At 32.3% G+C, this 17,692-nt stretch overlaps 2 protein-coding genes across 3 annotated transcripts; one reads left to right on the top strand and one right to left on the bottom strand.

Moving 5' to 3' along the window:
* Positions 1-803: 803 nt before the first annotated feature.
* LOC141690541 (diacylglycerol O-acyltransferase 1-like) lies at positions 804-12,599 on the top strand. 2 transcript variants are annotated; one of them, XM_074495331.1, is made up of 16 exons: positions 804-1,147; positions 2,302-2,382; positions 2,638-2,711; positions 2,892-2,967; positions 3,737-3,804; positions 4,613-4,736; positions 5,143-5,229; positions 6,648-6,749; positions 6,845-6,981; positions 8,697-8,778; positions 8,889-8,909; positions 10,082-10,144; positions 10,264-10,311; positions 10,461-10,523; positions 10,796-10,849; positions 11,723-12,598. In XM_074495331.1, the coding sequence occupies exons 1-16, from the start codon at positions 911-913 to the stop codon at positions 11,825-11,827; spliced, it is 1,422 nt and encodes a 473-aa protein (XP_074351432.1). In that variant the 5' UTR covers positions 804-910; the 3' UTR covers positions 11,828-12,598. The 2 variants fall into 2 exon arrangements, with proteins under 2 accessions (XP_074351432.1, XP_074351433.1); XM_074495332.1 differs by lacking the exon at positions 8,889-8,909 and having other exon boundaries at positions 11,723-12,599.
* A 1,657-nt stretch (positions 12,600-14,256) lies between these two features.
* On the bottom strand, positions 14,257-16,778 carry LOC141693658 (IQ domain-containing protein IQM1-like). Its single transcript, XM_074498808.1, has 7 exons — positions 16,213-16,778; positions 15,980-16,094; positions 15,825-15,890; positions 15,627-15,715; positions 15,417-15,504; positions 15,094-15,324; positions 14,257-15,010 (listed from the first exon to the last, which is right to left on the bottom strand). The coding sequence occupies exons 1-7, from the start codon at positions 16,602-16,604 to the stop codon at positions 14,510-14,512; spliced, it is 1,482 nt and encodes a 493-aa protein (XP_074354909.1). The 5' UTR covers positions 16,605-16,778; the 3' UTR covers positions 14,257-14,509.
* Positions 16,779-17,692: the final 914 nt, after the last annotated feature.

Raw genomic sequence — 17,692 nt, forward strand, 5'->3', positions numbered from 1 at the left:
TATCTTTACCAAAAACTTCAAAATTTAAAATATCAGTCAGTTATTTTTTTAAAAAAAAATCTAACTTATTTTCCCTCTTTTCTACAGTAAATATATCAAATTAGAAACATATTTACAAAAATATCTCACTTATCCCCATATTCGTTGAATAAAGGCCATAAATGTCACTTTTTGGGGGCAAATGACCTCAATGTCATTTTCTGAATAATTGGTCCCAAATGTCACTCCAAAACGTAATTTCGGGTGGAGTTTTTGTTATTAATGAAAAACACGATTTCGTGTTCTGTTTTGATTTTTTTAAAAAAAAAAATTAAAACGCAACTTCAATTCGTGTTTATGAGGGCAAAACGCAATCTCAGGATGAGTTTCTCATATTATCTCATTTTGGATCTGCGTTTTGAATTTTTTTTTTTTCATCCTGAGAAAAACTCGGTTTGAAACTGCGTTTTTACGAAAAACTCATTTTAAAACGCCGTTTTTATATCTATAAACTCAAGACGAGGCTGCGTTTTTTACCGAAAAAAATTCTGAAATTGCGTTTTCAGCAAAACTCGGTTTGAAACCACGTTTTTCAAGAAAAATACGAAACAAAACTGCGTTTTTGTTTTATTTAAAAAAAATAATAAAAAAATATTATAGAAAAACTCACACGAGACTGCGTTTTTCGTCTATTTTTAAAAACTTCACCCAAAACGCCGTTTTCAAGTGATATTTGAGGCCAAAAATTCAAAAAATGACGTTGAGGCCTTTTTAATCAGAAAGTGACATTTGGGCATATTTGTTTCTAGTAACTTTGGAGAAAATAGAAAATATTACCCCGCCAGACCGGCTTACTCTTCTAATATACACACAACACTAGCCTGTATATAATCATTCAAATCTCTATTGCATGAGCTTTGTTTAAAATTCAATGGAGCAAAACTCGGATCTCGATAACTCACTTAGGCGAAGAACGAGTGCGGCGACCGAATCCCCGGAAAATGACGCAAATATTGACCGGAATCCCACCGTAGCGCCGGCGAATTCAAAAAAAGGAAAATACGATGAGAAAGATAAAGGAGTATTGAAATTCGCATTGCGAGCTTCGTCTCCGGCGCATCGGCATATCAAGGAGAGTCCTCTTAGCTCCGACGCTATTTTTAAACAGGTATAGTAGATTTTCGATAAATTAATAACCTCAATAAGTTTATAATATTTTTTCTCGGCCCCAAAGTAAAGGTACGATACTCTCAAAGTAATGACATCAGTAATGACATGATAGAGATAGAGAGTCAGTGGCCCCGTGTTTTTAACCGCAGTAGTTTACTTATCTAGGTAAATTAACGTTTTGTGTATTTTTAACTTCTGTAGTTTACTGTTATTCACTAGTTAATAAGAATTTTAACAGTGAATAACGATGTTTAATCTGTGCAATGGATTGCGTATTTTTACCACGGTTGTTTACTAGTGTAGAGTTTACTAGTGTAGAACTGTAGATAAATGAATAAAAATTATTGCGGATTTTAACTGTGATGTTTAATTTATGTAGTCAGTATTCCGTAATGTATTCGTTATTGCATAATTTAACTACTGTAGATTACTGTTCTTGATAAATTAATTAGAATTTTAATGATGATGTTTAATCAGTGTAATGCATTACGTATTTAGCCACTGTTGTTTACTAGTCTAGATAAATGAGTAAGAATTTTTAACCGCGATATTTAGTTTGCGCAGTGTTGAATATTTTTAACTAGTTTACTGTTATTGTAAATTATTTAGAATTTTCAAGTGTGATGTTTAATATGTGTCATGTTTAGTTTTTTGCTATTTGAATATATGTCTTTAAATTATTATTTGTAGTGAAAGGGTTTTTTAGTTGCTGAATAATTAGAATGTTAGAGCCTTAGAGGTATATTTTATTTAACTGACTTTTACTGCTGGTTGATATTAAAATGTTTATATTTTGTTCAGCGAGCTAGTCATAAATTAGAGTGATTAGAACTAAAACGTGCATGTTTTATAGTGAAGTCCCATTCTCAAATTTGGCTTTAGAGATGACTACAATTTGCAAATGCTATATTTGCAAGTGCTTCCTAAATAACTTCTGGCGATCTTTTTTGCTGTAGCATTATTTTTAGGTCTATTATCTGGACAAGGTAAGATGTCAGTTGACAAAATTCTTCTTCTTGTTTTATTGGATAGTGTTTATGTACATATATTGCGATATATATGTTACTTAAAATTAAAGAGACAAAAGGTTACATTTTTGTTCAATTTAGGTGTTGTAAAAGTGTGTCAAGTGATGAACATGTTTTCTTGCAGAGCCATGCAGGTCTTCTCAACCTCTGTATAGTAGTGCTTGTTGCTGTGAACAGCAGGCTCATCATCGAAAACTTGATGAAGGTTGGCTCTATTTTTTTGTATTAATACCCTTCACATAATTCAGTATAAGCATAATGATAACATAGCCAGTGCATTAATTAATTCATACTTGTGTGCATCTCTCTACTTATATTTATAACAATTATTGTTGTTTTTGTGAATTAAGAAGGCTCGCATGGTGTTACATAGGTTAATGTAGACAATATGAATCAAAACAGACAGTTGTGTGTTTGTATGACCTGGAGATGACGAATTGTTGATTTCTCTTTTTTGCAGTATGGCATATTGATTAGAGCAGGTTTCTGGTTTAGCTCCAGATCGTTAAGGGATTGGCCCCTTTTGATGTGTTGGTAAAAACTTTAACTGCTTTTTTTTGTAGTTTTTTATTCTATATTTATGTAATGTTATGTGGGTGATTATTACTCGGGGATCAATGTTACTTCCATCTAATCTTCTATATACATTGTCACAAGACTGATTGAAGAAAGTTGCTGACATGGATATTATTCGCTTTCTTGACAATATTTCAGTCTCAGCCTAGGGTTTTTACCTCTTGCTGCATTTGGTGTTGAAAAATTAGTGCGACAAAGATTCATCTCAGAGAAGGTAAGCGACTCTGAAGCATTTTGTTGGGTGTATAATAGACCAATCTTTGCCACTTCCCCGTTTCTACTTTACAGTTGTACCTTTGATCTTCCCCTTTTGAAATAAGTATTATTGATTTACTCTTTGATGTTTTTGTAGTTTTTCATTGCCAAATAAGAAAGAGAAACATAAATTTTTTTAACTAGGAGTTTCTGTTGGTGCTTGCATTTAATTTTCAGATGTAAAGGTTTGTGTAGTCTATAATTGTAACTTCAAAGAGTAATAACTGGTGCACTGTGCTTAGGATAAAGACTCAAGATTGAGATGAATAAAACATTATTCTAGGTTGCGGACTTACGGTTACATGGATCTTCAAGTGCTAGCAACAAACGGTAGTATGCCTTTTCTGGATTTTCATTATCTAAAAGGTGCCTAGTTGAATGGAGGAGATCTACGGGAAGAAAAGGAAGATGTTTTGGGTGTTGAAGGTCATTATATTGATTTTGATCGAGTTTGAGTACCTTGATGTTGGAGATGATTTATACTTCTTCAAGAATGAACCACACTTTTTTCGTGACTTCATTTTTTTGTTGTAGTGAACAAAAGTTTTATCTCGACTCTTGTTGATCACATTAAATTTGGCGTGTTATTTTTCTTGTAATTATTATTGTAAAATTCATCAAATTTTAGCATCTAAAAATATGTGTTTGTGTGTATAGTTTTTGAGTAAAAGTTAAAGACTTATATCTTGTGGCCCGATTTTGCTGTAATCTGTATAATTGCATTTCAGGTGGCTGTTTCTTTTCACATAGCAATAACAATGACCGCAATTTTATATCCAGCATTTGTAATTCTCAGGTATGTTGCATCTTTTGTCAAATATGATTTGATCCTTAAATATAAAAAAACCTAAGCGAATAGTAAATGAAGACAAGTGGTAGGTTGATGTCTAAAGTTTGATTTTACTTGGCCAATCTATGCGAATATAGTGCCATTATTGAACTTGATCATTGTTCTCTAAAGCATTTTCAATTTTTCACTGATAACTTGTTTAAAGGTGGGAACTGCAATTTTATAGTGTGAGTGTGATGTCTAAAACTCCAAACATGTTTTTATTGTTATTTTTGTCAAAGGGCTTAATACCTAGAAGGGGTAAGTCACACATACAATACCAGTGGGGGAAATCTTTCCCAGTCACTTCCCAAGGTTTGAACCTCAACTTCTTGGTATGCAAGAGTGGCAAACTATTGAAACTAACTCACATAGCCCTAACCTATTTAATAAAATGCAGCTGGATTGATTACAATACTCCCTCCCTGAGGAAGTCATTAGCCACCAATAACCTATCTTGAGCATACAGCTCCACTTGAGTGAGAAGCATACAACTTTCCTGAACCTTCTTTGTATAGCTTTGGTCATCCTATCCCAGTCTTTAAAGATTTAGGGTACCTAAAAATAATAAAAAATAAATCATATAACTTGTGCAATGTGCCTTAAAAAATAAATCATATAAATTGTGTAACTTAACCTATTAAATGTTTGGAGAAGATGGAAGTATTGTTTCTAATTCTTGTGTTCTCTCATTTGCTTAAATGATGATGTGTATTCATCCATAAATTGCAAAGATACAAACTAAAATGGTGACTATATATTTGAAACTTTACAGGATTGATTCTGCTGTTCAATCAGGAGTCACGTTAATGTTGCTTGCTTGCGTTGTATGGTTAAAGTTGGTGTCTTATGCACATACAAATTATGATATGAGAGCAATTGCAGTCTCCGCTGAAAAGGTTACTCAATAGTTTATTTTGAGTTCCTCTTTTCAAAACTACAATACACCAAGCTGGTATTTCTTTCTGCTATTTTTATATTCACCAAATTACATCTCTTCTGTTTCAGACAACAAAAATTAATGTTTGTATACTTTTCTGCTATATTTTGTATTTAGTATTTACTCACTGCCACAGTATGAACTTCTTACTATAAGGAAACTGCACATTAAGTTCACTTACTGTGTGCATTGATGCAAGCTTCATAATAGGTTATTTTGTATCCTTCTCACATCCTGATGATAACCCTAATAATATCGACTCTTAATTCCACAAAATCAGCAATTAAGTTGCAGAGTCTTTAATTGTAAAAAATTATGTGATGTTTTGCTATCTGAAATCAATGTTTCTACTGTTTTGCTGATAGAATGAAACAATGTATATGGACTACTCGAACGATGTTAGCTTCAAGAGTTTGGTATATTTCATGGTTGCTCCCACATTATGTTACCAGGTAACTTCTTTCTAAGCCATGTCTATCGTACTCATTTTTTTTTCTCGTCAACCATGTTCTGTAATAATTTAAAACTCAAAACTAGTCCCAATTATCTGTGATTTGATTGTTTTAAGTTTCATTACCCCGGTAGCTGTGATAACTTAAATGTCCACAAGATAATATCATATTGCAAGACATACTGATGGGAAATGCAAGTAAGGAGCAATATCTATTATTAAAAGGTTCAAGTAACTTAGAGAACATTAATTTTATTTTAGGAACTTCGAAATTTGTTTGGGATCCAATCGGCCATATCCTTCTCTAGTCATATTTTCTGTTTAGCAAGTAATTTATGATTTGTAGTGAACATGTAAAATAACTTAATCCCATATATTTTGTAGACACCATAATTAGAGATTATACTTTTTCTGAATTGATTACTACTCTTTGTGTGGAGGACTCTTGAGGTAGTAATCTTGTTGTTGCTTCACACTAGTTTAGATTTTTGCGACTGATCTACATCTAATACATTGTAGATGATTCATTTTACAACTGGGAACTTAAATTTCTTTAGTTGGCATGTTTGATCACGGAAGAAACTGGTGGGGGCATTCATTGTCCTGAGTATATATTCAACTATGCTAGTTACTGGTGTAATCTTACTATATTCTGTGATAGATAACGGCAGCTATTATAATGTGTGCTATAGCTACTGTTGTTGTGGACGGGGGACCTGAATCTACCTTTCCAGTATTATTATGTTTGTAGCAATTGGTCAAGGGAATAATTTAGTCTTGCATGTGACGATTGTTCTTTTTGTGTATCCTTTTAATTTGTGATAGTGACTACGAAAACTCTGATTTTTTTTTTGGTAGTAACATTGCCAAATGCTAAATAGCATCTTAAAATACAAGAGGCTCACAAAGTACCATGTGCAATTTTGGCATTTCTCTAAAATGAGAAATCATCATCTAGGCTGCTTCCTGCAAATAAATCTCTCTGTAAAATTGTACCAACCATAGTTTATTTTGATCTTATGTTCAGTCAGTAGCCTAGACAGTATCAAGTTGGCACGCTTTAATATTTATTATCAGTTACAATTTTTTTTGCTACTTTGCTAGTGAAGTCTTTAAGTTTAACCATTTGGTTTTCTGTCGACCATTCTGTTTATGTTAAGTTCGTTCCTTCAGATTGGTTTGGACACTTGTATATTTTCCCTGTAGATGAGAATTGTGAGTTTCTAATTTAATATTAATAAAGTATTAGCTGTGAAATTCGGAATCATAGTGGTTGAAGCACATCTGCTGATTGGCAAAGCATGACAGGCTTTAAAATTTTCTTCTGCATATATGCTTATGATGTCTGCAATCCAACTATGCTTTCACCATATGCATGTTTGTTTGCAGAAATAATCTTGTTGACACTGTTTATTGCAGACAAGCTATCCTCGCACTGCAAGTGTTCGGAAGGGCTGGGCACTCCGCCAACTCATCAAGTTGATAATATTTACAGGACTTATGGGATTTATTATAGAACAAGTTAGTCTTTCTCCCACTAAGAAGTTGGCCTACTGCGTCGAATGTGTAAAAGTTTAGGTATCAATTGATGTGGTTTCTTTGCTTTGATTTTGCAGTATATCAATCCTATCGTACAAAATTCTAGACATCCTTTGAAAGTGGACCTTTTATACGGCATGGAGCGGATTTTGAAACTTTCTGTCCCCACTTTGTATGTTTGGCTCTGCATGTTCTACTGCCTTTTCCACCTATGGTAATTGTGCACTTCCACCTCTCTTATATATTTATTCTTCCCTTCATTCTTCGTTTGTAGACATGTAACAAGTCCAAGGCAGTAGGATAAGCTATTAAAGATACACTTTTTAACATGTGTATAATGTATTAAAAACGGACTACACTTTCCTAATGTGGTATTTTGGCCACAAAGGAATACTCCCTCTGGTCCACAACACTATATTTTTAATGATTTTTTTTTCCGAATATAAGTAATTTTAAAGTACTTCTATTCAAAAAAAGAATTATAAAAATATATTATATTTTAACTCTTTTTATTAAGATCTAGAGGTGCGTGCATCGCCTTATATTCTGGACCAAGGGGAGTAATTAATAATAAATCAGCATTAATATAGTTTCACTGCCAATATATAAAAGTAATAAGAAGACTTTTATTTTTCTTGGTACAAATAATGGAATCTGGAATAGGCTAGCTAAAGAATGACTAAGAATTTAAAATATATGTATATTAATTAATAAAGTAATTGACAACAGTTTATTATGTCCCTGTGCATGTACATGAAAGTCTGCTTAGCTAAGATGTTAAAGCATTGCATTTGTAATGTGATGGTCATTTTAACCATTGGAGGAAGGGACGAGGATGAATACGAGTAGGATGAGGATGACGAAGAAGAGGAAGAGGGGGATTTGATTTTGGAGGGGAAATAGGTGGAGGAGACTCAATTCAGTTAAAAGTAACGATAATCAATCAGGTTGAATGGAAAAGAAATCAAACACTAATCGTGTCGAAATTTTCACTTGATAGAGGGACTATTGTTTGATAATTATTTTTAATTAAAATAAACTTAAATACAAGGGACAAGTGATAAGATGTAATGAGATGAGGATCGTTTTATTGTCCTTAAAAAATTAAAATGGTAAAAGAATAAATTCATGCTTGCTCTTGCACAATGTTTTAGACTTTTATTAAAGCTAAAACTTTGATTAAGATGGTTTTCTTCAATACTAAATGACACCAAGTCAAAGAGTTTACCACCTAATAATTACCAGTCTAGAATAGTGCACCCTATGATAGTAAAATAAAGTTTTTTTTTGGAAATATCATGCATTTTTCCGTTATATATGGTGGTTAGCTATAAATGGCTGTTGTCCTATGAACCTATTATTGTAGAGGGAGTATTGTATACTGTAGTTTAGATGTCGATTATTTGTTTTATATGTGTTGAGAGAAGTATATAGTTTTTCAGTTAAATTACTAGGATTAGTTTCTATTACTAGTTAAAATACCTATGATTATTATTATACATGTTAAGTTGTAGCTCCTACACGAGATCTTCATTTTTTAATATAATTGATTTATTATTTAAATTTAGTGTTCTTTATGGATTTTTTATTTGTTGTAACTTGTAAGATTTGTGTGAGGCGATGTGAGGCGATCCCGAATCCTATCCTCAATTTCTGTCTTGCTTAAGTAGGAGGGGAGTGTCTCTCACACAAAAGTAACATCTTTATCGAACCTTGCATATTTTAAATTTTAAATTTAAGATTTATGATATTGAAGTTTTGTTTTCAGCAGACGTTCAATTTCTTGAACGTACAATTTATCCTTGAATTAGAGATACTTAAATATGCAGTAGGGGTGTATATTAATTCCCTTGCCATTTTAGCAGCAAAACTAAGTTATTAAAATTTGGATCTGTTCTATTACATCCTGAAATTCCAGTCTTCATGTAGGTTAAATATTCTTGCTGAGATTCTTCGTTTTGGTGATCGTGAGTTTTACAAAGATTGGTGGAATGCAAAATCTGTGGAGGAGGTAGTTCTCTTGTTTTCTGTATATTACGAGTTTAAATATTTCTATCGCCGATACATGACTGACAATTTGGCTACATAACACGTGTATCCTTCTTTGGTTATGGTCATCAGTATTGGAGAATGTGGAATATGGTAATCTCTCTCTCTCTCTCATATGTAATACCCTGTAATTTTTTGAATCTAAACTATATTATAATAGACGAAATATTGAAAGTTTGGTTGGAATGGTCCTTTGTTGATTTACTCACTACCCTTATATTTTAAACTCTTCTAATTATATTATAATCCTAGTTTATTATCCTAATCAATTTATAAACTGAAGTCAATTTTAAGAATTAAAGTACGACCACGTCACGCACAATCTACGTGTACACTCTTTATATCCTAAAAAATATCATCTAAGATGTTTACTATATTATATTATAAATAATGGACCAAAATTAAAAGTTTTGTCGGTACGGTTGCTGTTGTTCTTACAAAATTGCCCTCAGTTATTTTCAAGACATATTATTTTAATCTTTCCGACAGAAATATGAAAAATTGAATTTTAATCCTAATTAGTGTATAAACCTATTATTTTTTAACTAAAACATACCGAACTAGAGAGAATTTGTTGTTCGGTATAAAGGTCTTGGACAACAAGATAGTATATATTATTTTCCCGAGCTAACATAATTTATAAAATTAAACCAGGCTAAACCAAAATCAAAATAAAAATAAAACTCGTTGGTCGGTATAATGATCTCGCGATAAAGCAATATAATATACACTATTCATCTCGACTAAAACAAAATTATACCATTGATCCGGATTAAAATAAAATTCAAGAAAACTAAATATAATAAATAATAAATACAATTGATCCGGCTAAAAAAGTCTACTATTGAATCGGCCTATTACAAAATCAGAATCGAAATATAAATAGTTGGTCGGTATAATGACATCGAACTAAAACAAAATTATATATACTATTTATCCGGGCTAAACAAATATAATCTTCAATCGGGTTAAAATAGAATGAAAATCAATTAAATCATATAATGTAAAAAAACAACAGCGTGCATCCCACGGGTTTTAAGCTAGTAATATTGATAAAAGAATAAATGAAAAAAGGATTAAGATTTGATAAAGATTAGGAATTAAAATTGGGTTAAAATAATGGGCCTACTTGATTATTCATCTCCTTTAAACTTTGAAACACTTGAACTCGACAGAAAATTTGACTAAGTTTCTGTTTACCTTGGCTAATAATAAAATTGTGCTGTTCTACTATGTTTGCTAATCAAAATAGTTCCTTCATGCAGCCTGTTCACAAATGGATGGTCCGTCATGTGTACTTTCCATGTCTGAGGAATGGTATACCAAAGGTAATGATTGCCCTTCCCTTTCTGAATTCAAGCATTATGTCATTATGTGCTTTCATTCTCATTTCTTTGAGTATATATCGGTATGAAGGTCTGACTTTACCTATTTTTCTATTGTACAGGGAGTCACTTTCCTAATTGTTTTCTTCATCTCTGCAGTTTTCCATGAGGTATAATCTGTTCATGCACATTGCTATATTTTACATGTGTACAATTTTTATAGCTAGTGCACAGCCTGCAATGTGGTGTTGTGCTGGAGGATTTAATTTCTAATTGCAGGTATTATATGTGTGGCTTTGCTAATCTTTGTATGCTGCAGTTATGCATTGCTGTTCCGTTCCATATATTCAAGTTTTGGGGTTTTATGGGAATGATGTTGCAGGTATTCTCAATACAGATATATCATACATTAAAATCCAGTTACAGCTTATGCAAATAAACAAACGAGATTTAGCATGTGTTGCTTCTATTAAAATACTTATTTAAGAGGGTTCTTTAGCTTACTGTTTAGTCCCTCAAAACGACTCTTAGAATTTGGAAGGACGTTAAAATATGCCAGCTTGTAGTTTAAACTTCGAGCAATCATGAGCATCATGGGCATTATTAGCCAGTTTGCTATTTTTAGCTGAAGGTGCCTTTCTTTCACTGTAACAGGTCCCACTGGTCTTATTAACAAAGTACTTGCAAGATAAGTACACGAATTCGATGGTACGGCTTTCTTTTTCATCTTACTCATGTCTGACTACAGTTTCAATTTTTTTAACCATGTCACTCCTGTTACTTCACAAACAAAAGTTAACGAACCAAAAAACTTTGCAAAAGCATCAACTCTTTTCTGTAATGTTATTCGATGTTTTCAATTTGACTTGATAAATATATATTAAATCAATGTGGCAGACCCAGAGTAATCTATTCACTGAGTTAATCGGTCTCATGTTACCTAATTAAAAATGATATATCTTAACTTTGCTACATAAAATTGTTGGAGCCAAATCGGAACAAGTCAGCAGGCCAAGTTGTTAAAGAAACCAAATTTTGTTTCTAGGCTACTTACAACTGACAGAGGCGGGAAGTGAAAATTTAAGTAGTGTTTTGCTTTGGTAACCAATTAGTTTTTATATATTCTTCTAACTGAGGGTTGGGACTGGTTCTGCCTGTTCCATTGCACGCGCTGTATGTTGTTTGATGCTAAGGCCACCATACTGTTTAAGTGGTTACTGCAACATTCGAAGTCGCCTAAATTTATATTGTACCTTTTGAGGGAAAAAGAGTATTACACTATTACTGTATTAGTGATTCCGATGAAGTAGTTCTATGGTAGAAACAAGAAATATTGAGTTGCATTTGTTGACAATGCCTGTTCAACTTGAACATTATGTTTTTTCTGTGATGAATAAATGAGAATCTTTTTTGTGCATAACGCACTTGGTGAGCATCTTACTAGTTTTGTTCCGTGAATTGTCATGTAATAAATTTTACACGCGTCTTTCTCCCTGTTTTTTTAGTTTAAGTTTATTATTTTATTTTAGTCCACTCTTGATTCAGAGCGCACCTCAAATGTATGGTCCTTTTTTTTTGCAGGTAGGCAATATGTTGTTTTGGTGTTTTTTCAGCATAGTGGGTCAACCGATGTGCATACTGCTTTACTACCATGACCTGATGAATCGGAAAGTCAATTCGAGTTGAGTTCATCCCAGAGACTGAGAAGTCCACTACATAATTCAGGTTGTCTCAATCAGGGTAATCGCGTCTCTTCCCCACAGGGCACTGGTGCTAGAAAATTCTAGCTGACCCGTGCATTTTTCTGACAATCTGAACCTTAACTCAAAATGTACACGGCATCGTCACAAGCTTCAAGACAAGTCAACTAACTAGTATCAGTATTTACTATTTAACCATTAATATTTGGTGCCGGTTTTTCTTTTTATTGTATATACTTCTTTACGCCTAGACCATATGATGTACAATGTTCCCTTGCAATATTAGCAAGAGCCGCTTGTATATAGATCCAATCAGCAAGTAGAAAGAACAAGATGACAAAGGTCCTGAGCTAGAGAAGATGTTTGCGGATAAGGACGTTTAATACATTGTATATCTGAAAAATGGAGGGACATCCGTGTGCTTGCAAATATAAGGCATCCATTAGTAAATTCAAATTTGGAAGAATTGCATTTTTTTGGTTTTCCTCTTTATCTTTAGGGAGGGGTTATAACTAGCACTAGCTGCATTTCACCACCAAGTGCAGTAAAGCAGAGCTAAGTGCCAGTGTAATTTGATCGAGTGTATAGAAATATTCTCTTTCAATTACAGTTATCTGCAATTTCAGTTAATTTTAAGATGCTGACTTTCACGCCAAGTGTTTTTGTGGCAAAGAAACTACAAAGACCAGAATTTTACTTGTTTAAGTGAGTTTGCTGAATATAAGCTATTTCGCTCTAATGTACACAGAGCTTTGTGTATGTTTCATAATTAGATATGTGAATCGTAGATATCACAAAAGGTTGTATACTTCACAAAGATGTGCAGGTGAATATTGAAAATTATTTATATCTGTTCATTTTGTCAAATAATGACTTGCAAGTTGCGACCTAAAATTTAGTATGGAGTTGAATTTGCATGAGGGGAAATTAGGTACATTTTTTCCAAAATTATTTTAGTGTTGCAATGGAGCTAAACAAAAAACAACATAGTCCCTTCCAAGACATTAATGTTTTTGATAATTTATAAGGTATATTATAAATAAACTAATCAAGTATTTTGCTTGTAAGTTTGGGAAATAATTTTATATATTTAGAGCATCTCCAAGAATAACATGTAAACTTATTAGCTAAAAAGTCATTATCTAAAATTTTGGTGAACTTGTAAAAATTTGTGTTGCTGTGGTGTTCACTATAACTATTAGCTATATTTAAAATATTATTTTTTTTATTAATTTTAAACATACAATTAAAGTAAATTTAAGTTAGTTTTAATCAATACAATTGAAAATAAAACATGTATTTAGTAAAAGGATATTCAATGATAATATTTTTATATTTTCATATTTGTGTAAATATTTTAAGTAAATATTATAAATAACAAAAATATTACAATTATAAATATATATATAACATATTTAAAAATGGAAAAAATAAAATTAATAAATATTACTTATAGAAATTCTAAAATATATAATTAAGACATGGTTTATTATATCAGAATTTTAAAATTTTTGTTAACAATTAAATAATATTTAAAAATAATTGAAGTAGTTTGTTATATTTTAAAAAAAATAAAAAGAGCACCTATTTGGGATTAGATTAGATTTACAAAAAATGTTAAGCAAAAAAAATGATGGGGATTAGTTTAGATGATGAGAGTAGAGTAACGTGCCCTTTTAAGTAATCTAAAATTATGCAATGAACATTATTTTATATATTAGGTATACTAACCTATAACGCAGTGCAATACTGATTATAATATTTGTAATTTTATTATTTTAATAATTCATAAAAATAAATTATATAAAACAATAATTATATATTATTTAGATTAATGAAATTAAAATATTTACATATTATTTTGTATTTATTATATTATTGAATCATTCAAATTTTAGATAGTTAAAATTTTAAAAATTCCTCCTATTCAGAGCCCATAAATAGTTTTGCTATAAAAAAAGAGGGAGTCTAAATAGCAGTGGTGTATGTGGATGATTTGATATTTAATTTTTTTAAAATTATTTTTTAATTTGTTTATTGATTTAATAACTTTTTGTTATATTATAATTTAAGTTATTAAAATTCATTTTGAAAGTGTTTGGTTTCCGACAAAAGAGGTAAGAAAAAAGTTGAGTGTTATTAGAAATTAAGTTGGATAATAATTCATAGAGTTGGTAGTTATATTAGATACATGATTTTTTTTAATTAAATTATATTTTTTAAACTTTATTTTGGAAGTATTAACATACTTTTTACAAATGTCTTGAAACATGTGTTTTTAATAATATAATTTATACATGGTACGTCGTTATTTGCAGAAAAAAATGAGAAAAAAAATTGGGGTTAGTGACGTTGTTGTCTATTTGACTATCCAAGGAATGCCTCAAGTGTCCTATGAATCAGTGAATCCAAAGAGGAGTTGAATACTTGTTTCACACAAGTTGAATATTACTAATCTTCAATTATGTGTTTACAAGAAATAAAAGAATATAAATAACCCAATGGCAGGTTCCGGTAAAATACAAAAGGATGTAAAAAATATACAAATTTTATGAACAAAACAATGAATAAATTTGAGTTAGTTGGTACTATACTGGTCCTTTTTGAGTGCACCAATACTCCAATAGTGCTCCAGGACAACAAAATGTTGTAGACCATTTCAAAGCTTTCAATTGGAGGCAATGGGAGTTCTAGGACTAGGGAGTCCCATATATGTAAGCCTGGGAGACATCCTGACCTTTGGACTTGGTCGCGGTGAGGGGATGGGACCGTAGTTTCCAAATGCTGGTCCTGAGGCTACCCTTGGAGACAAGTTAACCTGTTCAAGAGCTCGGAACTGCAATTCTGTAGGATAATCGCGAACACAACCAATACGTGGTCCAGCTCCTGATGTCCAGTTGCGAGATAATCGTCTTGCCATGTTAAATGTTGGTGCATTGACATGATTATCTGAAATCTTGGTTAGAGTCTCCACATCTTGTGGTTGTTCAGCAACTACTGCATTATCTGCTGTTGTTTCCTCAGCGCTGTTATCAAATGAGAATGAGTCATCATCTATTGCACACCTCTTTACATTGGTGAGATCCACATTATTTTCCTCAAGAAAGCCAATGAATTCCTTAAAATTTTCTTCTGTTGGGTGGTAGTGGCCGCTATAAGGCCATATCGCCTACAGATGCAAAGCAACAAATAAGCTTTAGATCAGACCAATATTGGATGCGAATAATTTTAAACAATGGTAAAGTTAAGTACCTCAAGAACACCACCATGAGCAACTAATCTTCCAGCAGCCATAGTGGCTCCACCAGAAAGGAAACTCGAATGCTGAAATTCACCTTTCTTCTTCTTTCCCACATACAAATTCCTCGACGTGCTAAGAACAAATATCCACTTTGAACCCTCAACCGTCTCCAAAAATATTCCACTTCGTCTGTACACAAGCTTTCCGTTTTCTACAATCACTTCATATGCCTCCCTTTCATTCTGTTTCAGAAATTAAAATTATTAGCAACAGTTAAACCACGGCACATTCAAATGTACCCTAGAAGCAAATTATTATATGATCTATAACTTACTGGTCCCAGATATTTGATGCATTGACGTTGTAGCTTGCTTCTCGGACATTTTTCAAGGTTTACGTCTTTGCCATCACCAACATCCAGCCTTCATTTTTCAAAAGTGAATATTTAGGCAGAGTCATTAAGTTAAATATCGGCATTAAAAAATCCATTTCAAATGTTACTCGGAGTATGTCACCAAGCACAGAGAATAATCGAGCGACTCACCAGTAGAAGAAAGGTTGAACACTTTCGCTTGCAAACCAGACATCATAGTACATGTGTAAATTGTGTCCATAGCGATGTCGTGGATCAATCTGTTGAGCAATTAACAAATAGATTGTTAGTGTAGTACTACAAATTTATCCGTTTTTATAACAAGTGATCTGTGCATATGAATATTAATCAAAAGAAGATAAAACTTACAGCTTCAAGCCAATGTTGTAGAGCTAATTTTTGAGCCTTTTCACTCTTGCTTAACCCCTTGCCCACCTGCAATCACAAGTAAACTAATTTCAAAATCCAAAAAATTATGTAGACAATGAAATGAACAACTCTGCGAGAATGAAGCAAGATATTACCTTGGCAGCTCTTGTTCTAGCCCTAGCCCATCTAGAAATTGCAGTTTCGTGTTTTTCACCATCAAAGTATGACACCGAGCTCCGCCTCAGAGCTGCAAAATCTAATGCCTTCCACCTATAAAAAGAACAGAACCAAAAAACCATTAATCAAGCTGAAAAGTCAAATAAAAGCAGAAAAAATGTTTATGCAGCTAATAGATCAAGTTTTGATAACCAGGACTTGGAAGACTCACCAAAGCTCCTCAACTACAACAGCACAATCAGCAAGATTTCTTCGAGTCCGATAACTCTTATAGACCTTCTGAAGCTTAACTGCAGCAGCATCAAGCTCGCTAACCGGCCTAGGCGAAAACAAAATTGCAGGCTCAGGAAGTGTGATTGGTGCCACTGTCACAGGCTTATGAATAAACCTGAATTCATCAGCTCTATCATTCTCATACCCTGCTTTCTTGATACTCTGAACCAAATTCTTGAATGACAGAGTTGTTTCAAGCACAATTTTCACCGGTTCATTCGTCTTCAAACTAATCGAATTCTTTCTTGGTGAACTAATTCTCGGAGACCCAAATGACTTGCTAATGATCTCAGAATCTAGGTGCTTAAAACTATTAGACCTCAAGGTCATTTCTTGTTTTGTTTTTTTTTTCAAGAAAATGCAACTTTACAAGAATCTAAAACCTTTCAAGAAATTTAAGTCTTGCTCTCTTTGTTCCTTTCCTTGAAAACCGTACTATCACTTAAATATCTGAACTTGGAAATTTGAGTACAAACTGTCAATGAATACAATCACACACCTTGTGTTTCTCTATATATAGGCAAGTGGAAGATAAGCTATAGTATGAACCGAAAAAACAAAGGAAAATATTAGTCTACTTGACCCTTATGATACGTGTTTTGGCTGTGGACTGGAATATTATAAATTGCAGTCTTTGAATGGAGCCAAACTGATGGGGGCCTTGAGTGTGAAAATAAATGAACAGGCGTGTGTGTTAAGAAATGAAACTATAGTAAATGTATAAATATGATTGTTTTCATTCAAAGCACGAGTTGTTTGATTTTTTGACATTCAAAAACGGGAATTTGGAATCGTGTCTGCAAAAACAAATGCAATTTGTCCCAAGAAACAACAACAAAATCAATCTTTATTTTTACATGTTTGAGAATCAAGTCCTAGATTAAATATTACGGCAAAATATAAATTGCAAATAATGAATTACAACGAATTTAGTTTAATATCAACTTATAGTCTTATACTAATGTGATACGTCTCTTAGAGTGGTCGAACATCATATGTTTAGAGTCGAATACTTGAAGCATATATTTAAAAATCAAGTTATTCAAACAAATTGGTGTATTCAGAATTAAATTAAATATTATGCTAGTTGTGAGTTGCGGAGTATAAAAATGCAAGCTGGTTGATGAACCGGATTCCTCAAATCAGCAGCAGAATTCTGATTCATTTGTATACAATTTTACAAAATAAACCAAATGCTATAATTTTCAAAAAACAAAAAAAAATAATTATTTCCAACACAGTAAAATTTTGCAGTAAAATTCACCTTGTTTTGTCGTAAAAAATGGTATAAGTACAGTAACATTAAATTGCGAAACACTAAATTTTGCATAAAATCTATATATTATAAATTACTGACCTTTGATAAGGTTTTGTATCCATATTTTGGCTCGGATATAATCTTTAACTTTAATTTGACC

The sequence above is a fragment of the Apium graveolens genome, chromosome 10 (genome assembly GCF_009905375.1).
Source record: "Apium graveolens cultivar Ventura chromosome 10, ASM990537v1, whole genome shotgun sequence".
Classification (NCBI taxonomy): domain Eukaryota; kingdom Viridiplantae; phylum Streptophyta; class Magnoliopsida; order Apiales; family Apiaceae; genus Apium; species Apium graveolens.

Coding starts and splice junctions, on each gene's coding strand:
- LOC141690541 (XM_074495331.1), top strand. CDS start 911: ATGGAGCAAAACTCGGATCTCGATAACTCACTTAGGCGAAGAACGAGT. Junction 3,805..4,612: donor CCAGCATTTGTAATTCTCAG/GTATGTTGCATC, acceptor GAAACTTTACAG/GATTGATTCTGCTGTTCAAT. Junction 4,737..5,142: donor TTGCAGTCTCCGCTGAAAAG/GTTACTCAATAG, acceptor TTTTGCTGATAG/AATGAAACAATGTATATGGA.
- LOC141693658 (XM_074498808.1), bottom strand. CDS start 16,604: ATGACCTTGAGGTCTAATAGTTTTAAGCACCTAGATTCTGAGATCATT. Junction 15,891..15,979: donor CTAGAACAAGAGCTGCCAAG/GTAATATCTTGC, acceptor TTGTGATTGCAG/GTGGGCAAGGGGTTAAGCAA. Junction 15,011..15,093: donor CTCATGGTGGTGTTCTTGAG/GTACTTAACTTT, acceptor TTGCATCTGTAG/GCGATATGGCCTTATAGCGG.